Source organism: Maylandia zebra, linkage group LG1 (genome assembly GCF_041146795.1).
Source record: "Maylandia zebra isolate NMK-2024a linkage group LG1, Mzebra_GT3a, whole genome shotgun sequence".
Taxonomy (NCBI): Eukaryota; Metazoa; Chordata; class Actinopteri; order Cichliformes; family Cichlidae; genus Maylandia; species Maylandia zebra.
The window spans coordinates 23,387,640-23,414,647 of NC_135167.1; the positions used below are offsets into that span (position 1 = coordinate 23,387,640).

At 42.0% G+C, this 27,008-nt stretch overlaps 1 protein-coding gene across 4 annotated transcripts in view; it reads right to left on the reverse strand.

Moving 5' to 3' along the window:
- Nucleotides 1-13,550: 13,550 nt before the first annotated feature.
- The window catches only part of acsf3 (acyl-CoA synthetase family member 3), a 36,233-nt gene continuing 22,775 nt past the window's right edge, over nt 13,551-27,008 (reverse strand). For 3 of the 4 annotated variants that reach the window (XM_004543283.3, XM_004543284.3, XM_076883502.1), the window contains exons 8-10: nt 19,251-19,385; nt 18,915-19,026; nt 13,551-15,438 (exon numbers count right to left, since the gene is read on the reverse strand). In XM_004543283.3, coding sequence (XP_004543340.1) covers nt 15,324-15,438; nt 18,915-19,026; nt 19,251-19,385 — 362 coding nt within the window. In that variant the 3' untranslated portion in view covers nt 13,551-15,323. The remainder of the gene's footprint in view (nt 15,439-18,914; nt 19,027-19,250; nt 19,386-27,008) is intronic. The other variant, XM_076883505.1, reaches the window with a different exon arrangement.

Below are 27,008 nucleotides of genomic sequence, written 5' to 3' on the forward strand. Positions count from 1 at the left end.
GTTACGCCCACTTTGATGTTAAGTGAACTGTATCAAAGAAACTCCCCTTTCTGTCAGTCTAAGGAAGTTAAAAGTCCAAAATTCATGCCCTCTTTCATATTTACCATCTGATTAGAATCCTTGCCGGGCCAATTCTGACCCCCGGGACTTGTGTTTGACATCCCTGCTATAGTGCATCCTGGTGCCAGGTGTTCCACAGGTAAGCGCTACACCTGCACCAAGCAGGCCATCCCCGTGATGTAAAAGAAAACATGATCTATCAGATCAGGCCACCTTCTTCCATTGCTCCGTGGTGCAGTTCTGACGCTCACCTGCCCATTACTGGCAATTTCGCAACAATGGGCTGAAGCCTGACTAGTCTGCAGCCATGTAGCACCAGACCTGACATTTGCTATGCACTCAGTATTCTGACACCGTTCAATCACAACCGGCAAAATTCACCTTAAGGTTTTCTGCAGTTTGAGCTACAGCAGCTAGTCTTTTGGATCAGACCACACAAGTCAGCCTTCACTCCCCACGTGCATCAGTGAGAAATTCGTGGGTCGCGAACGAAACGGCTCTTAGAGCCGGATCTTTGAAGTGAACAACGCGAGCCGGCTCCTTATCGCGAGCCGTGGGGTTTTTTTCTTTTCTTTCTCTCACCCTCTCTCTCTCGCACTTTTTTCCCACTTCACTCCGCATGCGAGCCTTGTGCTTTGCACTGGGAAGAGGGTGGAGAGGCGGTAGTTACAGTCACAGTAGCACAGGAACAGAGCCGGAGGGAGAGACAGAGAAAGAGAGCCAGGGACAACAACGTCACATTAGAAAGGTATAGTAATCATCCACAACTATTTTCAGTTGCAGATGATAAAGGATTCAGAAAGTTTATTCATGCAGGTCCATATGACAGAGAATGTGCATCTTCTTTTTGTTTTCATATTTTAATTTATATTTAATTTTGGTTTGCAGTGTTTTGTGTTGTTTCACTTTAAATTTGTTTAAAAGGAAAAAGCTGAAAATGTAAATATTTAAAAGTTGAAATGTGAATAGTTGGTTTTTGTATTATATGATTTATTTATTACAGTTTCTGTGGAGTGAATAAATAAAAGTATATTTACGGTACCCTAGAGACAAAGCACGTAAAAACTCCAAAACACGTAAAAACTCCAAAACACGTAAAAACTCCAAAACACTATTTTGTTTTAGGCTAGGCACAGTGTTGAGCTTTTGTTACCTAGGGGCCCACAAGCCAGCAAGTACCAAGTTTGTACGTGCTTTGTCTCTTGGGGCCACCGCATATATTTATATATAAACATATATAAATAAAACCACTTTTTGTTTTACATTAGTAATTCTTTTTGTGCATAATTTTAAATCATTGTTAATAATAAATTAATTAAAGCAACAAAACAACCTGAAGAGCCGGTTCAAACCCGAAAGAGCCGGCTCTTTTTAGTGAGCCGAGCCGAAAGAGCCGGTTCTCTAAAAAGAGCCGGAAATCCCATCACTAGTGAGAAATATATCCCACCCACAAGCAGGTGCCATGACTAAGAGATCATTAGCGTTATTCACTTCACCTGTCAGTGGTCATAATGTCGTGCCTGATTGGTGTATTATGCCATTCAGCTATTCATCAACTTTTTTCCGCATACACATGGAGAAAAAAAACATCCCAAAGAAACAGTATATGACATAAGTAGAACAGACCCATTAGTGATATGATACAAATCAGTGTTAGGAGAAGACAAGCGGCACAAACACACAGAGATGTTGTGTTTCTAGCGACGTGCAGATATCAGGAAGTAGTAATAATGCTACTGGAGCAGAGCAGGGCAGAGTAATGCTGCACATTTCTCCTCTTCTCCCATCTCAGCTGCCACTTTAATGAGCAGACAAAATGGCCTCTGCTGAATAATTAATATGTGGGTCCATTAACACGACATTAGAATGCATTCTATCTCTTATTGATTTTCTCCTGTCTTTTTTTTTGGAAAACTTTTACTCCATCCGTAGACCACTCTGCGTCCAGCACTGGCGAGAGTGAAATATTGCTGCTGCTGTTTAAATGTCAGCTTTGTAATTACACATGGAGCCACGAGCTGGGCAATCCCACCGCCTGAGGGCCGCTGATTTATAGTCAGGCGCTGATGGCAACAACACAGACAAAATGCATTCACATCCTTACACACATCAAACGTAACTCGTCTCACACGCCTTTTTTATTTACCGTACAGAGTTAATCTGTTATAGTAAAAATGTAGTGAGTGCAGACCGTGCACTGCTCTGTTTTTAGGGGAAAAATTAACAAACCTAAACTGTTAATCTAGAAATTTTGCTCCAACAATGTGAACAAACACTGACTGCATCAATCTACCAATTATGTAAAACCTACAGTTATTACAAATGCCATATTTTCCGCACTATAAGCCGCACTTAAAATCCTTAAATTTTCTCAAAAATTGACAGTGTGCCTTATAATCCAGTGCACCTTATGTATGAATTCTGGTTGTACTGACCTCAAACCGATTTTATGTTGTACACGGTGCTCAAAGATCCGTCAAAAAATGTTTTAGTTCGACTTTGGTAAGCTACGAAGCTGCACCGCTTGATGGATTGTCGGAGCATTGCAGCTACTGTAGTCAGGAGCCTCGCGGAGTAATCTGGGTCCAAAACTCTGTCAAACGAACACTGAGGCATCACTGAGAGTTAAAAACTGTCTAAATTCTTTCATCTTTAATAAAATGATCAGGGTTGATGATTTACCAGGTGTAACAATTAAGTTTAACATCCAGGCATCCATGAAAACAGAATTTATTACATTTAACAAAGTTAGAAGTTAGCAGGAAGTTAGCTTGCTAGTTTCCACCTAAATATATATAGCATGTTCTGACTGAGAGATTTCTGAAAAATTCAAACGTACAGCTCTGCTATCACTTCCAACATAAATGAAGACAGAAAACTAAACAGCAGTGAAAGTTAACGTGAGGGTTCCCGATGATTGGGGACAAATGCAATTGCATGGCAGGATGCTGTGAATGGACCAAACTTCAGTCAGGAGAACAACTGAGATAATCCATCTACAATACGAGGTTAGTCATTCATATACTGCAACAACATTGGAATAGAGCAGCTGCCAGAGAATCCAGCATTAATGAATCAATGGTACAGAAGTGGAGGAAGCAAGAAGAATGAGTTGAGTAAAATTGGACTTACCTGACTGTTTTGTTTCGCTTAATGTGCCTTGTAATCAGTATACGGTAATAAAAATATAGCCTACACTTCATGGACAAAAAGCCATATCTTTGAATTCAGGTCTTTATTCAGTCCAGAAAAAGGTGAAAAAATGGGCTCACTGAATTTAAGTGCAGTACTATAAAAGGATGCCACTATTCCTACAAGTCACTTAGTGAAATTTCTCCCCTCCTAGTTATTCCACGGTCACCTGTAAGTGGTACTATTGCAGTGTGGAAGCGACATAATCACCAGGAGTCCATAAAAGTCACCAAACTTTTCACACTCCCAGAAGGATAACTCCTCCTGAAACTGTTGCCATTAAGTTTGACTTGACAAAATAATGAAGAACATTTGCAAGGGGAGTAAGTGGAGACAGGAGGGGGCCCCTCAAGGAAGTTAAGTCTCTTCTACAATAGTTTACAATAGTTTGTCAGGCCTCAGGGGGCTTCAGACTGGCCCGGGGCCCCAAACAGTTGCCTGCCTTGCCTGGTGCCAAGTGGCTCAGCCTGTAGGTGTAGTGTCTGAGCGCCTCAGTGCTCAGCGCTGTATGGAACTGTGTTACTTCATCTCATTTATAAACAACAACCTTGAAACTAAAACAATCTTTAACAGAACATTTGAGTTTGAACTGCAAAAACAAGAAAAGAAAGTAATAAGTAATGTCTGGTTGTTGCTCCAAAGTCTGTATATACTCTATGGCAGTATTCAGAATCAGAATACTTTGTTATTAATAATAGTTAGAATTATATAATTGTTAACATATAGGGAATTTCACTTACAATATAGACATGAAAGGTAGAAAATGTAAACTCTCTATTTAAAAAAAAAGTAAAACCAAGGCAATCAAAGTGAAATGTTAAATTAAAGTTAAATATACCAAAGTTAAATCTATGTACTGTACAGACAAGATATTACAGGTGATAATGATGCCTTTACAAGTGCACAAACTGTCACTGCTAATCATTTATTTTGTCGAGTTATGTTGTTATTGACACACAGGAAAACAGCCCAGTGTTATTTCTATTTAAGGTAAATTTCACCTGAGCTGTGTGTCATGGAAATGTGTGAGGAAACACCAGAGCAAATGCTCGTTAAAAAAATGCCTGCCCGCATTGTGTTTACACACCATTAGTGCTGAGACAATAAATCAATCAATTGATCCACTAATCAAGAGAAAATGAGCTCACATCTTACGTCAATGATTAGTGTTTAAAATCCTCCACGAAGCACTAAATTTATTGATTTGCTGTTTGCTATTTTGGATTTAATCCTATGGAATTTCCACTGTGGCTAAAGGGGAAAAAGAGCAATGTGCAAAGGAAAGCTTGTGATAAAAAGCCTTAATATGAGGAATTTTATAGAATGAAAAGTTAATAAATCTAGAAGCAATCAAGAGTGTAACTGATAATAAAAATGATCGTTGCAGGCCTGCACACTTTAATCTTTACCACTACATCGATTCACAAACTGATAAGAGTGTCACTTCTCTGCTCAGTGTCTTCTGGGAACGGGCGTCTGCTCTTTTTGCTCAGTGGCCTAACACACTCTAGTGGCACGCGGGACACCCTGGTTCAATACACCCTCCCTTATGCACTCAGCCCATCAGTCAGATTCTAGGCACAGATACCTGCTGGGAAAACCAATCTATATCTGGATGAATGGAGGAGGAGAGGCAAGGCCAGATCAATGTACAGATATTGATAAACGCAGCCATGCAAGGAGACTATACTCCTTCTGAACTCATTCACTCTCTCTCTCGCTCTCTCCCTGTGAAAAGATTAGGAATCGAGATGAACTGCTGAGTAAGGTTTGCGGGTGTATTTGTGTGTGTAGATGACAAAAGAGACACTGTAGCGTGCTGGCAGATACTACAGATAGAGCAGGGAGGGAGAGGATAGGAGAGAAAGGGAGTCGAGATACATAGAAGAGACACAGATTACCACCACAGAGCTCAGTAATGGTGTGTAAGGGCAGCACGTCAATAAAAAAATACCTCCCGTTGCAGCGCGGTGGACTGCTGCCGCAGCCTGTACGGCACGACACCTGCTGACTCCCTGATCTACCTCAAATTACAATGATGCTCTCACACTGAGCTTCTGTGAACTACAACATCCACTGGCTGTATCAAACACACAGATAGATACCCAACATTCATATCCACGGACACATGCATAAAATCCCACATGCGGCTGCAATGCTGATTTCATTCAGAGGTTCAGCATCAGGGTTTGATCCCCCTCCTGCGATGCCCTGTTGGGGTGGTGATTTTTATATATATATATTTTTCCAAATCTCCTTCCCCTCCCTCTCTTCAAAGAGACGAGGCTTGACATCCAGGTGTTTTATAGTATTTGTGGCTCTGATCATCCATCAAGGCGATCGATCACTCTCCCAGCAGCTTTTATTAATGATCTTGTCAGCCAGCCCGCTCTCGGGTGCAGCCGCTTGTCCAGAATGATAGATCATTAGCTAGTCTGCCTGCTATTTATTCTCTCATGACCTTGTCTCTCTCCATTGTTGAGTGGGCCGAGTTATGAGCGCCAGAACATAATTCACTATTGATTCTGTATTTTTTTCTTTTTTCTTTTTTCTTTTTAACCAAAAAAAGTTTTTTTGTTTAAAGCAAAAAAGTGGTGAAGCAATCTACACACAAATATTCACTCCAAAACAAGCTGCTAATATCTACATGCTAACACATTACTGGTAAAGTTAAGATGTGTCAAAATGTGTTTAGTTAACTAAGCTAGCTGGGCACATAGAGTACAAATACAGTGGGGCAAAAAAGTATTTAGTCAGCCACCGATTGTGCAAGTTCCCCCACTTAAAATGATGACAGAGGTCAGTAATTTGCACCAGAGGTACACTTCAACTGTGAGAGACAGAATGTGAAAAAAAAATCCATGAATCCACATGGTAGGATTTGTAAAGAATTTATTCGTAAATTAGGGTGGAAAATAAGTATTTGGTCACCTCAAACAAGGAAAATCTCTGGCTCTCACAGACCTGTAACGTCTTCTGTAAGAAGCTTTTCTGTCCCCCACTCGTTACCTGTGTGAATGGCACCTGTTTGAACCCATCATCTGTATAAAAGACACCTGTCCACAGCCTCAAACAGTCAGACTCCAAACTCTGCCATGGCCAAGACCAAAGAGCTTTCGAAGGACACCAGGAAAAGTATTGTAGACCTGCACCAGACTGGGAAGAGTGAATCTACAATAGGCAAGCAGCTTGGTGTGAAAAAATCAACTGTGGGAGCAATCATCAGAAAATGGAAGACATACAAGACCACTGATAATCTCCCTCGATCTGGGGCTCCACGCAAGATCTCATCCCGTGGGGTCAAAATGATCATGAGAACGGTGAGCAAAGATCCCAGAACCACACGGGGGGACCTGGTGAATGACCTGCAGAGAGCTGGGACCAAAGTAACAAAGGTCACCATCAGTAACATACTACAACGGCAGGGAATCAAATCCCGCAGTGCCAGACGTGTTCCGCTGCTGAAGCCAGTGCATGTCCAGGCCCGTCTGAAGTTTGCCAGAGAGCACATGGATGATACAGCAGAGGATTGGGAGAATGTCATGTGGTCAGATGAAACCAAAGTAGAACTTTTTGGTATAAACTCAACTCGTCGTGTTTGGAGGAAGAAGAATACTGAGTTGCATCCCAAGAACACCATACCTACTGTGAAGCATGGGGGTGGAAACATCATGCTATGGGGCTGTTTTTCTGCCAAGGGGACAGGACGACTGATCCGTGTTAAGGACAGAATGAATGGGGCCATGTATCGTGAGATTTTGGCCAAAACCTCCTTCCATCAGTGAGAACTTTGAAGATGAAACGAGGCTGGGTCTTCCAACATGACAATGATCCAAAACACACCGCCCGGGCAACAAAGGAGTGGCTCCGTAAGAAGCATTTGAAAGTCCTGGAGTGGCCTAGCCAGTCTCCAGACCTCAACCCCATAGAAAATCTGTGGTGGGAGTTGAAAGTCCGTGTTGCTCGGCGACAGCCCCAAAACATCACTGCTCTCGAGAAGATCTGCATGGAGGAATGGGCCAAAATACCAGCTACTGTGTGTGCAAACCTGGTAAAGACCTATAGTAAACGTTTGACCTCTGTTATTGCCAACAAAGGTTATGTTACAAAGTATTGAGTTGTATTTTTGTTATTGACCAAATACTTATTTTCCACCCTGATTTACGAATAAATTCTTTACAAATCCTACCATGTGGATTCATGGATTTTTTTTTCACATTCTGTCTCTCACAGTTGAAGTGTACCTCTGGTGCAAATTACTGACCTCTGTCATCATTTTAGGTGGGGGAACTTGCACAATCGGTGGCTGACTAAATACTTTTTTGCCCCACTGTAAGGCTGAAGTTAGTTGATTGGATAAATCATTTTTTGGGGTACTGCGTTTGGAATTTGTTTCAATAAATAAAAAAAAACAATTTCTGAATTGTGTTGTTCTTTCTTCCTTTTGTTGTCTTGACTTTAGAAACATACAAAGACAATGACAGAGATTCTGATCATGTATGAGCAAAAAGTTTTACAGGACTCTATGCAAGACTGTGAAAAACTGAGTTCATCTCATGAACTTGTAGAACCACCTTTAGCAGCAATAACAAGAAGTATATGTAACTGTATGTGTATGAGTCTTTACAATGTTTCTTTTTTTTATCATTGAGGTTTGTTTATCCGCATCATTTGAATCACACTGAGGTCATTGCATTGACCTTGACCATGCTGTTAGAGATTTGCTGCTGTGCTTGGGATATTTGTCCTGTTGTATGACCCAGGTTAGGCCAAGCTTAGGTTTTCTCCAAAACGTGGCATTGTGCATCACGACCGACTATCTCCACTACCAGAAGTCTTGTGGTCTGGTCAAATGTAACATTATAAACCTAAGCTATACTGCTATTGTTGATTGTTGATTCAATGACTGCAAGGTGCCCAGTTCTGGAGGCTGCAAAACACATCATACTTGTTTAGTTATTTTCTAATTGCACCATCATTAACTTTTATATTTAGCATGCTAACTAAAGTCTGCAGAGACTGAGTTATAGCTCTTTTTTGCAGTTTCTCTGAGCATTGCGTAGTCTGACTTTAGGGTATGTTTGGTGGGATGTTCACTCCTTGGAAGATTGGCATCTATCTTGACTGTTTTCTACTTATAGAATGACAGAATTCAAATTGTTTGGAAATTGCCTAAAAACTTTTACCAGAAGGATGAGCAGCAACAACTGTTTCGCTAAGATCATTGCTCATCACACACCTTCCATCCATCCATTCCCTTCTGCTTATCCTTTTCAGGGATGCGGGGGGCGCTGGAGCCTATCCCAGCTGTCATAGGGCGAGAGGCAGGGTACACCCTGGACAGGTCGCCAGTCTGTTGCAGGACTAACACAGAGACAGACAACCATTTGCACTCACATTCACTCCCGCATTCACACCTATGGGCAATTTAGATTAATCAATTAACCTATCCCCACAAACTGCATGTTTTTGGACGGTGGGAGGAAGCCGGGGTACCCGGAGGGAACCCACGCAAGCACAGGAAGAACATGCAAACTCCACACAGAAAGACCCCGGCCTAATGGTGGAATGGAACTCAGGACCTTCTTGCTGGCCTAAAAACCTTTACCAGACGGATGAGCAGCAACAACTGTTTCGCTAAGATCATTGCTCATCACACACCTGACCAGCAAAAATCCCCAAACTTCTAGTTTTATAGAGGTGCTCACACTTGGTAATGATAATTTAATCAAGTGTATTTGATTAGCAGCACCTGACTGCTGCTTACCCTCTTAATTCATATGGAAGTTGTAAAGATGTACTTAGTTTTTCTACTTCTACATTAGTAAATATAGTGCAGTGGAGATCTGGCACTGTATAGGCGGTGTTAATTAGACAACTGTGTTGTGGAGCCCATGCTAGGTAAGCTAGCTGACCTTCACATGCACCTCAACATTACTGGTTTGTTACCCTGACCATTTATTACAGTTATCCCTACCTGTTTGTTTATGTAGAGAAGAGTTCACTTGGCTTTTCATATTTATGTGGTATAAATAATTCAAAACAGGTGGTTTTGTGTTCATTTAACCAGAAGAGTGTGAGCTTGAGGGAGCTGTGCACATGGGCTATCGCTACACCTGACTATTGCTGGTGGTTGGAGGTGGCCAGCTGGAACATTAACATATTTCTCTTCATCTGGAAAGAATGAGTTTGTGGACATAACTTGATGGAAATCCTTCTTTTGAGGAGTAAGGCCTGTTTCAGAGGAGGGGATTTGTCTTGATGGTGGGAGAATCAGAAAATCAGCTCCCCTGGTTCTTCACAAATTACAGTCTACTAAATAGTTGTTGGGATAATTCAGTCAATGACGTGATGGGCAGACAATCCCTTGAGTCACGCTGCCAGTATGGCTGAAAACATGTTGTGGAACATCACAGTGAGACTTAAGATAATTAACAGATAGTAACGAGGGGCAGAGAAGAATAGAAAGGAAGTGACTGTAACGGAATAAGAAAGAGGGGGGGAAAGGGCAGCAGAGAAAAGGGCAAAGAGAAAACAGCAAGTTGGCAGGAGTTTCACAGGAGCAAAGCCCGAGGCCGAGCCAGTGAGGTGTAAGTAGCTTCAGAATAAACATGAGCTCCATGTAAACAACAACCTGCCACTACAAGCGTCGGATACGCACCCACACAGGCCTGGTGGGGTTCTGGATTCACTGATGTGTGTTTTCATGTGTGTGTAGCGAACACTTGGGTGTCCCTGGGGCTGAAAGCCTTGCCTGTCATCCTCCCATCACTCGTCTCTCTACCCACTTACATCCATAAGCCTGTCATGTTGATCAAGTAGCCGCAGGCCCAGAGCCTTTTGTGACTGTCAAAAGTGTGCACGTGAATGTTTGACTGTATAATTATAACCCGATTTTCAGTCTGTGTCTGCAGCGTACAGAACAGAAGAGCAGCGAATTAAACAAAAAAAAACACTTTACCTTGAATTCAGAGGCTATTGTGTTTGTGTGACTCACTGCTTCAGTCTGACCTGTTTATTATGCAGTCAGAGTTGAGAGAGAAGAAGGAGGAACTTCTTTCTCCTCCAGATTTATTCATGATGAATGGCTTTCATGTTCAGAGCAGCATGGCGGCTGAGACTTCTATGGAGTCGGAGTGAGAGAGGATATGTGTCAAAGTAGGATACCATGTGCACAATCCTCAAAGTACACAGAGCGCATACGGTGTTGACCAATGTGCAAATGCTGCGTTGCGTCAGAAAGAGCAAATATCCATTGCTTATTGTAAAAATCTGGCATGCCAACGCTCTGATTCAGACTATCAGCACAATTAATAAAGTTAAGCTATATATATATATATATATATATATATATATATATATATATATATATATATATATATATTTATTATAGTACAGGGTGGGCCATTTATATGGATACACCGTAATAACATGGGAATGGTTGGTGATATTAAAGTCCTGTTAGTATATGTGAGGGGGCAAACTCCTCAAGATGGGTGATGACCATGGTGGCCATTTAGAAGTCGGCCATCTTGGATACAACTTTTGTTTTTTCAATAGGAAGAGGGCCATGTGACACAAACAAAACCACCGCTAATGGTCTGACACTAACCCACATTGGATGGATCCCTCCAAGACTGTTGGAACAACAAAAGTGATGGTTTGGTGTGGTATATGGGGTACAACTATAGTGGGTCCATTCTTCATCAATGGAAACATCAAGGCCACTGGATATTTGAAATTGCTACATGATGATGTGTTTCCCTCTTTATGCACTGAAGTTGGCACGTTCCCTCAAGATGGTGCACCACCACATTATGGGTGCCAGGTGCGAGCATTCCTAGATGAACAGTTTCCTGGAAAGTGGATTGGTCGTCGTGGGCCAGTTGAATGGCCCCCAAGGTCTCCCGATCTGACCCCCTTAGACTTTTATCTTTGGGGTCATCTGAAGGCAATTGTCTATGGTGTGAAGATACGAGATGTGCAGCACCTGAAACTACGGATACTGGATGCCTGTGCTGGCATTTCTCCTGCAGTGTTGCTATCAGTGTGTGAAGAGTGGGAGAAGAGGGTTGCATTGACAATCCAACACAATGGGCAGCACATTGAACACATTTTATAAGTGTAAATAACTCATGAATAACTCATGAAAGAATAAAGTTACGTTGAAACCAAGGAAAGGAAATGTCTAGAGATCGTGACTTAAATAACAAAAAGACTGGAGGTGGCAGAGTTGAAGATGTTAAGACTTTCATAACAAGTGGACAAGATTGGCAAGACTAGAAATGAATACATCAGAGGGACAAAGTTTGAGAGGTAAGGCTGAGATGGTTTGGACATGTGTAAATAAGGGATAGTGGATATATTGGACAATATATTGCTGGTAGAAGAGAAGACCAAAGGGTTTGTGGATGCTGTGAAGCAGGACATGCAGAGAGTTGGTGTGACGGAGGACGACGCTCAAGATAGGGTGAGATGAAGGCAGATCTGCTGTTTCTAACAAATTACAGTGGAGTAAATCAGCAGTGATGTGCTGGAGCTGCACTCTGTTTTGATAAAAACTAACTTAGCACCTCTATGAATGAAAACAGTTTAATTCCCTCTTAAAAGGTGAGATGATGGAGAGCAGTTGATGTTGACCTGCTATAGCATAGTATGGCTTTAATTCTGGAAAAAGAAAAGCTTTGTCACTTTTAATTTGAAAGTCTCAATATACATGATTATGTTTTTTGATTTGGTTTAGAAGACACAGCTGATTGCTTAAAGGTCTCCATCCACCCTGAAGTGAAGCTAACACTGTCTGCCATCAACGAGACCCATGCTGGGATAGGTTTCTGAAAGGCAAGCACAGAAAATGACGCAGTGATTCAATCATTTGGCATTTGATTAGCGTACCTGATGCAATAAGAAAAGTTCATATTAATAGGAAAAGGAAGCTAAATATGCAGATAAGTTTACATAAAAAAGTCAAACTGTGAAAAAAAAGGGTACAATCAGCATAACATGAACTCTGTGTTAGCTTCTTTGTACCATCACCTTTGCCACAAACACTGTTTGTATCTCAAATACACAAACGGTCTCATTGGTGTCCCCCATAACCCACCCTCCAGGACCCTGGGGCCCAATAAGCAGCCATCTGCAGACAACCTCTTCCACCACGCTCTGGCAAACATGGGCGAGTGCGTGCGTGTTTGTGTGTGTGAGAGAGAGAGGCAAAAAGGGGAGGTAGAGACAGTTCAAGGGCACGAGTACTCCATCAAGTTGAGTCCAGGGAATAGCCACCACCTTCCCTGGCCCCTCCCGTGTGTGCACCAGGTGAGCACCGAGACCTGTCCTTGGTGCTCGCCTGAATACACACAGTACGGTGCACTGATTACTTCACACCACACGCGCTCTTCAGTTTGAATTTGACCCTCTGCTGCTTCGCTGCAGCCTCCGTGTGGCAGCCCCAGTCTTCTTGCCCGTGGCCCCAGCTGACTCCCGGCTCTGGCGTGGGTGGTTGGGTGGGGTGGCGTGGGGATTTGGGGGCACTGAAGCTGTCCTCTGGTGCTCTTGCAGCCCTGCCTGCTCATCCATCCTAGCCTGCCAGCCCACAGATCGATAGCTCTGCTCTCTTAATCAGGTCTCTGGTGACTGTGGGCGGACGAGTGCGTGTGTGCGTGTGTTTCTGTGTGTGGACAGGTGGTTGTATCAGCTGGGGGCTGCACTTGTATTTCTTTCTATCTTCAGTCCTCTGACTCTTCACCATGACTGTTTATCTCAACCGTATCGCCTTGGCTTATTCTCCTCGTTGCTTATTGCCCCGGCCGTATCACTTACTTCATGCCCTTTGCTGACTTTATTTTTTGCATATTAATTTCTTTCACCCTCATTTTCACAGCTGTTGTTAGAAATCCAATCACTGTGACAGTCCTGCATCGTATTTTTGTCTTCTTTCCCTGGCTTTACTTACATCTCTTCACACGCTCTCTGCACACTCTGGCGGCACGCCAGGGTTCATCCGAGAAGAGTCTCACAGTCGAGTCGGTCCCGGTACCACTGCAATTTGTCGTAACTCGTGATGAAGACAGAAGAGGTTAGACATTGTAGGAATGGAGATGAGAACCGATGAGAGGTGAGAAGAGCGAGCGGAGCGAGAGGGTTAGTCAGATGGAGTGCGGGGCATCCAGCTGTGGTGTTGTGCCTTGCTAGAGAATCCGCCTTCAGGCTCTCATTGCACCTGCATAGCCACAGCTGCACAGACACAGTGTAACACTCTTTGGGGGGAAAAAAACTTCCAAAACACTTTTTAATTAAAAATTTCCAAAACTTTTTAATTTTCATATGAAAACTGTTATTCCAAGTGCATCAGTGTGTTTACAAAACTAAATCAACCCAACAGTGTTCATCGTCTTTCTCCTGATTTACCACCGCACCGGATTTCATTTTGTTTAGTGCAGGTTTAATTAACCATGATCCTTGATTCTGGTTACACCACTCTACCACAAAAAGCTGTCATTGTGCATTCTCTGATCACACCATTTTCACTAATCAAACATCAGAATATTTCAATAAGAGCACATTTACCAAACGCTGCTTCTGGGTTTGAGCATTTTTTTAGTGGAGCATTTGAAAATCCTGGTCATCACGATCCATGCACACCACAGCTAGCTGTTCCCCTCTCATTAATGCAGATTGAAGAGCGGACCCCTCAGTTTCGCTGGGTGCAAAACACTTCACAAAGTGTTTGAAAGTTCATATTTATTTTTTGTTTTCCAAGAGCTGCCACAAACATTTGCAACCGATTCCCTTTTTTTTTTAGCTCTAAAAAGGTCCTCTACGAACCTTTCATTGTGGGAAAGTAGCATAATTTGAAAGCACACTCACAATGGAAGTGTTTGGTTTTTTTATATGATAAGTACTTCAGTAGAAGACAAAGGGTCTTCTTTTTGATTCCTGAAGACAAGAAGTTCCCTCAAGTTTGAATCAAATCTTTTGGACCTAAGTCATGACCTGGAAAACAGCAAACATGTACAGAAACACTGTTTATACCACACCTTTTTGAAGCTAATATGGCTAATTTTGTGTCACTAACACTGTGTCTCCTTGCAGAGGTTCTGTTCAATACTGCCCTAAACAAATATCAGACTGATGATTTCCACAGTTTTCCAATGTCACAGAAGAGTAAAAAGTGGTAGACAGTAAACATGTTTGCCCAGTGACTGAACGATGGTACTACTTGCTCACTGCAACTACTTGCATTTAGTTAGTTACAGATTGCAATGTGACTCCACAGGCGACCTCCTAATGGGAGGAAACCTGTCTCCCAGCAATCATAGACTGACTACACTCACTCTCAGAGAGATTGGCAAATAATTAATAACAGGGTGAAAACGTATTGCAATCAATCTGCATCAGTTTCCACCAATGGGCACAAACTCTTTGTACTGGGGACTTGAGTCGCCTGGTTGCGAGCTGGCTGTATTCTGGTTACATAGTTAAATCACCGTAGCAACAACTACTTTGTGGAGGAATTTCTGTTTCAAACCTGCGAGGTTCTGCTTGGACTGAACGTAAGAAGTTAATGTGAATTTCTGTGATCTGGCTTTCTGTGTTTGAAGACAGCAATGTATTTACCATTTTTCCTGATACATCTGATTTTTGCATTTATTTGCCAACTTGACCCCATTCACTCGCAAACTGTGAAACTGGCTGTCTCCTTTTTATTTGCCATTTTATCAGTCTTGATGCACCAATGTTGTTTTGAAGATGGCAGCTGATCGCAAGTGGTTACATACCTGTTCAAGGTCACGAGGTCACAAGTTCATTGCACACAGTCGCAAAACCTTTGATGATGATGTGCCCTCCGCTGTGTATTACATTTTACATATAAATTATATTTATAGTGTATTTATAGTTGCGAATAAGTTTCCTCAAATGTTAGCTTCCACGATGTTCCATGATGTCTTCATCTACTTTTCTGCCTCCTCTCTGTCTACCTGTGTGCAGAGAAACAGCCGTGTTTCTCTCTGCTGATGTACACCTGCAGTTCTTTATCCAGGCACCTGTATGTTGTCATGCAACTTTTCCAGTCATGAAAAGAATAGTCGCAGGAGGTCCTTCTTGTTGACCTTGCCCATCTGATTCCTCGGCATCTCCTCTACCACCACCAGGCCTGTAGGTATGGTGTAGGGTGCCATGTGCTCCCTGCAATAAACACCACTGTTAATATGGATGCACACACAAATACGCAACAACAACAACAACAACAACAAAAAGAAAAAAGAAAAAACAGCAAACAACTGCAAAACAAAGGCTAGCCCTGTGGCGGAGTAGTCGAGATAAGGAAACGTCCTTCATACGTTCATACACTCTGCTGTTCTTCTCCCTTAATATCCCCAATTCGCCTTCCAGACACAGACAATCCCCCTTCGTACAAAAACAATATAATCACTGCAAGATGAAATAAAAAAATAAAAATAAACAAATAATAAAAAGGGAAAACAGAAGGCTGTGATAATTAAAAGTGTTTTATTTTTTTCCGTTTTGAATGCCTGGTTGTTACGTCAAGTCTTGAAGCCCGGAGCTTTTTTTATTATCTTCTAACCTAGTTTGTTTGTTTGTGCGGACGTGCGCGTGCTTTGGTGTGCAATCCAGTTGTGCGTGTGTGCGAGCATAATGACTGATATGACCGCCATCAAACACTCCTTTCAGCAGATGTCCGCGTGTTTCTGACTGAGTGAGTGAAGTGTGAATATATACGCATACGTACACGTCTCTGTAACGGGGGCTTGCGTGCTTGTGTCGCCGATTTCTCCAGGGCAATGTGTTCCTGTGTGTCTGCGTGCATGGGTGCGCGCGCACAAGCCTGAGCGTTCGAGGCGGTGTGAGGCAGTGAGGGTGAGACAGAGATTCAGACTGACAGCTGAAGCCAGGGCACTGAAGAGTGAGCATCCATCTACTTGTTTATGTCTCATTTTATCTCTTTCTCGCTCTCCCCTACACCCAGGCCTCAGCAGAGGGCTGTGTGCTGGAACTGTCTGTCTCCTGGGAGGACCCCTGGCTGCAAACACTGTGTGTGTGTGTGTGTGTGTGTGTGTGTGTGTGTGTGTGTGTGTGTGTGTGTGTGTGTGTGTTAACCTGAGTCACAGGCAGTAGTTGTAATCTACCATACTGGACCAGCAGGCGATAGCAGTGGGATCTAACATCCATACACCATATGGAGCTCACAGCAGTACACACACTCACACACACACTGCGCTCTACAAGAATTCAGTGATGTAAATAAATGACACTGGTGGGTTGTAGAAAGTGTGGAGGACAAAAACAGATGGTTGGAAAGTGAAGAAAAGGGTGTAAAAGAGAGTGAGAGCAGATTTTTTATGAAAACAGACTGGAGGAGTTAAAAAAAAAAGGACTGTTTGTGTCACTGCAATGTGGAGGGTGAATGTTACCAGTAACCGTCTCTAGCAGACAAAATAAACTCAGCTGACATTTAGGAAGCGAGGTGAAAAAAAACAAACTGTTAGGTAGCAGGACAAAGTCCTCTGTAATAATCATTTGTTTGCTTCCCCCACATCATCTTCTTCTTTTTCATCTCCCTCATTAGTCCATCTATGGCCTTTCTTTCTCTCACATCCTTTGCTATTGATCTGGGGACTTGAAGGCCAGTCACTGGGGATGTGTGTGCTGCTCAGAGACCCACACAGTCTGAATTAGGTGCCTCCATTTGGTCCACTAAACTACATAAAATTGAACTAGTAGTTTAGCTTTCAGTTCTAAAGGCTTACAAGTCAAGACATAACGAAAAAAAATCCAGCCCTTTCCAGGTCCTGAAATTAGGCAATGACAATGTCAGATGAAGAACAAAACATGACATATTACACCATGTCATTATTTATTTAGCAAAAACAAAGTGCAATAACCTGAAGCAATGGTTTTCTGTATGAATTTATCAGCCTCTCACATTATTGTGGGAGAACTCATAGCCCTCATCTTTACAATGCTGCTTCAGTTTATTGAGGTCAGTGAGCGTTCATTCATGCACAGCTCTCTTAAGTTCCCACCCCAGTATTTAAACCAGGGCGAAGCATGGAGGTTGGACCATTGCAATGCTTTCTTTGATCTTTTCAGTCATTCTGTTGCAGATTTGCTGCTGAGCCCGGATCCCTGTCCTGTTGCATGACTCAGGATGGGCCAAGCTGTCAGACAGATGGCCTCACATTTGACTCTAGCAGACTTTCATGGTTGACTCAGTGCCATACTTGTTGAGTTTGCTCCTAATTGTACTGTCATGAACGTTAACATTTAACATGCTAACCGTTCTTCTTTTTTTAGTTTAGGAGTGATTCAAGCAGCTCAATTCTTTTCTCTATTTAAATGAAGGATTTTTTACCTTTACTGCCACACAAATGCATAACACTGACTACCTCAGCTGAGAAGGCCTGATTAGGAGGATTTTATTGCTACAATGTTACTTTTTGTTTTATATTTTATATATTTTTTATTTGAACTATTTCTTCAAAGCAGCTTTATAAAACTAGATTTATTCAGTGGGTAGTTTTATTTTAGATCAATTACTTCTAGTATGAAGTAATAGGTTAATTGCAAAGCTATGCCTTCAAAGTAGTTTCCCCAGCACTGAGCAGAACTGACAAAGAGCTGTGAAGATTGTCCTTTTAAATCAGCTTAAGAAGACTTAACAAAAACACGGTCCTGTAATAATAATGGGATACGATGCTCTTTTTGGAGTTTGTTTTTGTGGATTCAGGATGATGGATTAGTTGTAAGTTATTCAGGTCACAATCTCCACTGGTGGTATGAGCTTGGAGTCCCCCTGGGCTGCAAAGCACTTTTAAAGGTGGCAGGTGGTCCAGTGGCTAGTGGTGTTACATCTCTGTTTTTTCAAAAGCAACACTTTGCTTGAAGAAAAATCAAAGCTTTGCTGTTTAAAGTCCAACACCAGTTGAAACACCAGTTTAAAGCAATAAATCCATGTTTTTTCTCATATGACTGGGGTTCTCTCTGTAATACTGCAGTGTCTTTGTGTTACAATATCATTCACAATGCAAAGTCCCTGTTTTAATAAAGTCTGCTTCCACTTGGACGTGTTTATCTGGTGAACAGAGTCCATTCCTGCAAAAGCAGAGCCACCTTAAACTTTTCTGACAGTTCACATATTTGCCTGAAAGAAAATACAGCATGCATTTTCACGCAGTGTGGATGTTAATATCAGCATAGCCTGATAGAATAGTACAGGTTCATGCAAAAATGTGGAAAATATCCCTATGTGTAGCCTGTCAACAGCAATGTATTTGCTGGATATCAAAATAAAAGCAGGTATACACACAGTGACTTTCACCCTGTGACAGCTGAGATAGGCTCCAGTCCCCCCCCCCCCCCCGTGACCTGAATTGAATAAGTGGGTAAGAGAGTGGATGGATTTTATGCACATAATGCTTACTTTTGTCTGCCTAACATGTTTGATTTGGCCGACTTTTTAAACCGGATGCCTTCTTGACTCAAGCTCAAAGGTGTCAGTATCTCCTCACCGGAGCTTGCTCACTTGCTAGGTGAATAAACCACAACACCAGTTGGTATGTGCATAATAAGAGACAAAATTAATTAGAAAGCTCCAAAAACAGTGCACAAAGCAAAGGTTATTCAGCTGAAAGTCACAGTACCTTGCCCAGGTCTTCAATTCTGGCAAAGTCATGCTCTTGCCCCTCTTCAGCTGCACTACAGCAGTGACTTTTTGACCCCACGTGGCATCTGGGGCTCCAATCACAGCAACATCTACAAGGTTAAATATGACAAAAAATCAGACAAGCTGCAGGTAAAATTCAGCTACTCCTTTATTTTTGTCTTTCTCTACAGCAAAAGGACACCAAACTCATTTTTGATGAGTTACCTTCAGCACATAACTGCTGGATATTAACAGTGATCAAATGGTTGAGGTGCTGGTTCAGGGCTTTAATTACATGTGTCTTACAGCGGTGACATTACTTCATTCCACTTACCCGTGATGTCTGGATGAGCCAGAAGGTGACGCTCCACATCGAGTGCGCTGATCTTGTAGCCACCACTCTTGATGATGTCGACACTGGTGCGACCCATGATCCAATATACGCCGTCTTTATACACAGCGGTGTCTCCTAGAATACAGACAGGCCCATACAAGAAAGACAATGTGATGTAAGGGAAACACAGGGAAAAATACAGTCATAATTTTCTGGAACACCATTTTTATAACAAGAAGTTATTAAGCCCAATTACAATATATATACCTAAAAACAAGGCTGATAATGAACTCAATTAAAAAAATTAAGTAATTTTTTTTTATAGCTAAGAATAGGGAATGTAGGGTATGTAAACTTGTATCTGTGTGTAAGAGAGCGTGTGTGTTTGAGACACAAAGTCAGATAACAGTGGATGGATGAGTGTTTAAGTTGCCCCATCCTCCAGACATACATCCTCCACAGACCCACGCACACTCATGCATAAGTTTCTGGGGGACAGGTGTGGGGGAAGGCGAGTACAGTATGTGGGATGAGGGGCGCAGCTGCGCTCGTGTATGACGAGCTGGGGAAATGGGTCAGTATGGATCAGTGGGGAGAGATTAGGGAGAGAAAAATGGACGGAGGAGGGAAGGAGAGGAAGCCTGAAAATAAGGATCAGGAATATATTCTTTAGCAGAATTACATTGGGGCTGTCCACAGCTGAAACAGAGAGTGGACGCAAGTGTGTGAGACACTGTGATGAAGTGATGCATAGCAGTTAAGTTTGGATGAATAGGTTAAAAGGTCAGCGAAGGTCAGGGACTGTTCAAATATGCAAAGTGAACCTTTACGTCTTAAAGCCAGCTGTGATGTTAGAAAATCTGACTCTTTTTCACACATTTACTATGACAACTTTTCACATCTTCCAGTTATCATCATGCTCAGCTGGGTTTTTTCTCTATCCAGGAAGTTGGTAGGTGGAGTTGGGAAGCTTGTTTGCATGAACCAGCAAGATCTGGGCTGAGCAGAGAGCAAAGTGCATAAAGGACTGCCATCTGGGTTATTTCTCTCTCTCCTTGGGCTCCTGGCCTCTTTTCCTCGTCTGTCTTTGGTTTGCTCTTCCAAACCAAAGACACAAAGACCCATGTATACACTCAGCCCTCCATTAAACACACTACTGGCTGACGTGACTACTTGAATATCTCATAATTTCAAAACTGCCCCTGTGGAGTTTCTAAGCAAACAGAAACTCTGGGAATTTTCTACTTTCTGCCAAGAAACAGTCCTCTCAGTAAATGCTCTGTAAAAATGCTACACTCTTGATTTTATTCGTATTTTTTCTATTAGCATATTCATTAGTGTGTTTTAGAGGTGCTTATAAACAGATTTAGCACTTTGTCCTGAGGATGTCATGAGCTCAGATTTTCACTACATAATTATTATGACCAAAAGAATTCTCTATAAGGACATTATTATGATGGCCATAGAAATCTTTAATTTACTTTTCATGTGTTTAGTGTCCTAGTCACACTTGGCTGGGAACACCTTGGCAACTACCAGGGTTGGTATGGAAAAAACTATAGTTTCCATCTGGTTGGCAAGTGGTTGCTGGCAGTTGTTGTGAAACCAATTTCAAACGCCTCAGTCACACAGGGCTTGGTCAGCGAACCCTCCAACATCCACAGGTTGTTAGGGAAGAATCTACAGGTACATTTGATCACAAAGAGGTAATACAGCCATGCCTTGAAAACCTGCATGTGATTGCTTTTTTGCGTATACTACGATATACCCGCTACACATGTGTCTTTCCGGTGTACTCTGCACCCGAGACTTAGGAAAAACACAACTTGGACACCAGTCATTCAGTCTCCACAGCATCTGTGTACACAGCTTGCAAGTTAGTATAAACCTATCCTTAAGATGCCACACAAATTACATATGATGTTACTGCACATGATATCACACGTTAGCCTTTCCTTTTGTTCCTGTTAAAGTAACTGGTTGCTGGCTGGAGCTTCATATTGATTAAAATTGTGTCAGCAGTTTAACTCTCAGTAAAAAAGTGCACAAAGCAAAATCCTTAAAGGCAAAATGCTGAACAATTCTGAGGGACATAGTTGCACTTGTAAGCTTTACACAGCACCCCTCAGCATTGCAAAAAACCTCAGTGTTGCTCAGTTAAGAACATTTAAGGTAAAGCTGTGCGTGTTTGCAGACTGTAGCTGAAAAATATGGAGTCAATAAAAGAAAGCAACTGCACCTGCCTCACCTGGAATCAGCACGCAGCATTGTAGGAGAGGGATTACATTTTGATGGTGGTCTGTTTTTACTGCCATCTTCCACCTGTCCTCTATTCCATCATTTAGTCTGTACTGCTAACCCCATATCCCTCCATCCGTCTTACCTATACGTCCATGTTTTCAGCTTCTCCAGCTCCAGTGCCACACAAACACAAACAAACTATGTTTTCTTACGTTTTCAATTCTATTTTTATGCTTCATTTTTTTTCCAACTACCTCTCAAACATCTCTCATCACATCTTCTGTTTCCTTCTCTCCACCTCTCTTCCTGTCTCCTCTTCCTCCCTCTTGCCTCTCCACCTCAGCATCAATAGAGGGCCCATCTGTTCCCATACATCATGCACTTCATTTCAGTTTATTAGCTGGGATAAATCATAAATATTTCATTATACATCACGGGCGGCTGTCGCCTGCACACCGACAATTTATCACCGCTGCCCTCTCTGCCGGCGTGCCACGGCGGCTATAAGCTTTCCAGTCTATTAAACAAGATTGATACAGTGTGTAAATTTAGATATTGGGAATTTCTTCACAGACCACTGCTCCGCACTGATAGGCCAGGGTAACAGGAGGGAGGAAAGGGAGGATGGAGGGAGAGGGGGAGAAAGTAGAGAGGCGAGCAGAGGAGCTGGTTTGGTGTTAACACCACTATCAGGGTAGTTACAGTTCCCCCTCTTTAAGATGAGGGGCAAAAGAAGAAGAAAAAAATGATTTGGTTTCAGCCATGTAGCTCTCTCATCTTATGCAAACAGATATGGAGAAATGAGCAGTTTACGTGCACACTGATAAACTGTTTGTGTATCCTGCGTGGGCGTGTGTGTGCGCGCAAATTGAAACAGATAAAAACATACAATAAAATCAGTACATCTAGCTGTAGCGTCAAGGAAGAAAAGCTGCATTAACGAAGCAAACGCTGACAAAAGGGTTTGAAAAGGAATGCTCAGACAACATAGTTGAAGTACTTATACAGGACTCTTTGACCTTGTCTCTTTGAGGGGAAGGAAGTAACGAGGGATAGAACAACATGTTTGGAGAGACGCACAAGTGGGAATAGCGATTGGAGAACACAGACTGATAAAAGAGGAAAGAAGGGCGGGAGCGGGATTGTTGGGAACTGTGTTACTAGGACGTACATTTACACACACAAATATACACACATGCGTACTGTATGTACTCACACACAACACATGCGTACGCACACACACGCACACAATCACTACTTCAGGCATCAGAGACTCTCCGCCATTATGTGTTATGGCGTCTGAGGCAGATATGGCCGAATGGCTTTCCTAATTAAAACGATAAGAAGCCTAATTGCACTGGGCTTTCATCTCATTCTGAGGCATTAAAGAAAGTGAAGGCACACAGTGTGAAAAAAAGAAATAAAAATAGATCAAGAATTTAACTGAGGATGGAGGGTCAGAGGAAACTTCCACAGTGTCTTTCAGAAAACCAGGAAAATGACATTAGAGGGGTTCGCAGAAGCAGAAAAGAAAACATCAAATTATTTCAAACCAATAACAAGAAAAACAGCATCGTGAGGAGAGGTGAGCTACGAGCAGCTGCAATATTTCCAACTATTTAACCAAGATTACAGTAAAGCAGAAATTGCCTTTGGAAGGTGACTCATTTATTTTAACAAAAATGAATCGCTTTCACTCTTGCTGTGATATTTTTGCAGAATAAAAAATAAGCTTTTGTCGGTGATATTCTTGACGCAGGAAAACCAAACATATTATACTGAACAAACTGTAGGAAAAAAAGTGGAGAAATGAAGGGAAACTGTATAGTTAAAACAAAAGCTGGTGTATGTTTTTGATGGTATGATACAGTTGACAGAGCTGATATACACTGTATGGACAGGCTGGGGTTGGTCGGGGCCCCTTAGTTCAGTCACACAGGCCTGCAGTTGCTAGGGAAAAATGTGTAATCTGAGATTGGCTGGCAAGTGTTTCCTGGAGACTGCTCGCTGTTCCCAGGTGATTGGCTGCAAAGTGGGTATTACACCAAAAACAGAGAAAGTTTTTGTCTTCAGAGTAAAAGTTGTGCCTCACCACTACAACCAACACATGCCAAAAGCTGCAACTTTCACTTTGAAGGCAAGCATTCTCACACTTTTCAGAATCTCACTACCACGCACGATGTGGTAATGAAACTGAGACCAGTTGGTATCTTCCATGCAAACTGCAGGTGATCATGTGCTACCGAACAAAGCAGTTTCAAAGCACAGTTTCACTAATAAACCGCAGTAATCAGAGATTCACTGACATCTGTTTAGACCTTTATGAATGATCTCACAGAGCTGCCACTTACAAACCTGTTAGGGAATTCACATTTTTCTGTTGTGGTCGCCAACAGGTCTTACCTGACGCCTTACCACGATATTCGAAACAATTCTGTGTATCTAACTTCATGAGAACAGTTTACCCTTCTCTGTCTCAGTATGACTGTTGGTGTGTTCCTAAAAAAGCTGGAAGTTGGAATTTCTGAGTTCTCAGTCAGAGCTGAAATCTGGAATTCCCCTTCGACTCGGATTTCCCACCAGGAAAGTCGGAAAAGACCCAGCAACCCCGAGTTAACAATCCAAGATGGCGGCACTGAACAGCCATAAAACTATAAAACTGCTCATCTGCACTGCCAGCGTTGTGTATTTATGACTGCCTAAATAAGCAATAAACAGCGCACTGACCAGCCTCCATCCATAATGTGCTGCAGCAGTTTTTAAATTAAAAGTATAAAAAGAAACAAGTATTATGATCCTATTTTTATATAGGATTATATAATCCTACTTTTACTTCTTTTTTCTGGAACATGCTAAATTGGGAGTGGTGTCACTCCCGAGTTATTTGGAATTTGGAACACAGTGTGTGCCCCAGTGCACAAAGCAAAATCCTTAAAGGCATGGTTGGATGAGTGTGGTGGTGAAGATGAACTTTACTGCCCCACACAGACTCTTGTGCAACTGCACCGAACATCTTTGGAAGGGGCTAGAATGGCGAATGCAAGCCAGGCCATCGTGAAAATTTCAAAAAAATCCAGCAGGATGGTGTCCCAGAATTGGGAAGCTGTTACAGATCGAAGAGGAGGAGGGGGGTCACATCCAAATTTGCCTATGAATGTAGATTGGGATGCCATAAAAGCTGCTGTAGGTGGCTAAATATTTTTTGTATGTTGTTATAGTTCAAGAAAGACAAAGGGCACATTCACGAGGACATGTAGTTATGTTTCACTAAAAATGAAGTTAATGCAGTTTACTCAGCCTGGAGCTTAAATTTTGGTCCAGGAAGGACAGGAAAGGCCCTCCTGCACAGGGTTGTTGTCTCAACCCATCGAACAAACTGTTTGCCTCTCTTGCAGAGTACCCACTCAACAAACACTCAGTGATGACAGGGAAGCAGAAAAGGGGCTCCACACTCATCTTCCTTACATCAGGAAATGTGACAAGATTCAACAGTCTCTTCTATTTTTAAAACTTGTCCTAAATTATTATTAATCCCCCTCATCGATGCTGCCTGTGCCTTAAAAATGATGCACTTGTATTACGCCCATTTTTTCCACACAACAATCCAGAACGACACAAAGACACACAGACAAAGTCTAGACGTGTTACTTTTCTAAGACAAAAAACGTGCAAAAGAAAAGGTCAGAGTGTGACATATGACAAAGGCCAACACTGCAGAAACAGTTCAGTCTGCTGCCACTAGCTTCACTGCGAGAGGTGCCGGGGAATGAAAGAATGAAAGAGAGAGACAACTAAAATTTCACAAAAACAGTTTCTGTAGAGGTGACAGAAGTCATCTCTTAGCTTGCCAGCACCTTCTAGCACCATAAGAGATTTCTGCTGCTACGGGAACACACAGAAATAAGTGTTTGCAATTCAGTGTGGTTTGAGTGCGACCTTGATCTAAGTACCATGCACTTGTGTTTGTGTGCATGCCCCACTCAACCCTGGAGATGTGGCTGGCATTTCACTTCCTGTAAAGTGTACACTTTCAGTGATAAGATGAAAATGTGTTCACATTCACATTTGAGCCCATTCTGGCTTGTAGTTTATGCTTTAAAAAAAGTATAAAAACACAACAACAACAGAACGTGAACCTTGGGAAGGGTATGGAATAAATAAATAAATCTTATAGACATTCACACTCTCAAACAGCCTGAGCTTCTGGCTGATAGGGGCTTACTTGTAAACATAATACTGACTTCAACATTAAAAACTTTAGTCATGTTAAAGATGAACATCCAAGTCATAAATGGATGGACACGGTCAGCAGCGATACTCAGGCACACTGTGGCATTTAAATGACGCTCAAATGCCGAGCCTATCATCTGAATGTCAAAGCAGACAGACTCATCAGAAAAAGGAAAATCTTTTCCAGTCTTCTGTTGTCCAATTATTGGTTTCTTTGTGCAAATTGTACTCTTAGTTTCCTGTTTTTCTGCTGCTCTGTTTTAAGGTTCAGAGGTGCTCTTCTTCATACCTTGGCAGCAACAACTCGTTATTTGAGTTATGGTTTTGTTCCTATCAGCTTGAAGAAATCTTGGCAGTAATTCCAGATTTAAGCAAAATATAGAAGTGAACCGTTGGGATAGTTAATGCTGTAAGTGATATGAACTCAGATTCAAGTCTGATGTTTAAGGTGATAAGAATACTTACATTTCACCTCGATGTCCTCATGGCTGAAAATTCCACATGCTGTAAAGGTGACGTCTTTAGCTGCCCTCTCTTTGACCTTCTATCTTCACTATTTACAGCCACCAATAGCCACTAGACAGGCTGCTCTGTAGGTGTTACACCTAATTAATTTTAATTGAGTGCCTTCAATCTACAGCATAGTCCCATCCTCTGTATATCTTCTGAATACACCAATGTAGGTGGATGCAAACTTAAAAAACAAACAAAACAAAAAACAGATATAAAATTTCAAAAAAAGACTCCAAAACTCAGAAGTGTTTTTCCTTCTGACATTTTTTTGTAGGGCTGTTATTTGACAGACATAGAGTGTTTATACATGCCTCTACATGAGCATCGCTGAAGTGCTGAACATGAGCCTGACGAGGAGACGCTTCTCCTCTGCGGGAAGGTACAAGTGGAGTCAGGGTCTTTCAACCCATTCAGCACAACCTAAACTCTCACACTGCGGGTCAAAACTAAGCGCCCTCCATCACCGTGGAGAGGAGAGCCTTATCTGCACAAGATGAGACAGGTCTAAATGTGTCATGCCTCTTCAGAGAGTGACTGTAAACACTTAGCATATATGAATATTAATGTTCCACATTAAAGCCCCAATGCCTAGATGGAAGTCTTAATGAGGATAAATAACAGACAGCCAAGCACCGAAATCTCAGCTCTGACATTATTTATCATCCTTAACTTTTGTCACAGCTCCTTTTTTAGTAATTAATATCATACAAGAAAGCACTTTGCACTTGGATGAGTGATCTAATTTGTTTAATATAATGCAATTAAAAGAGCTTG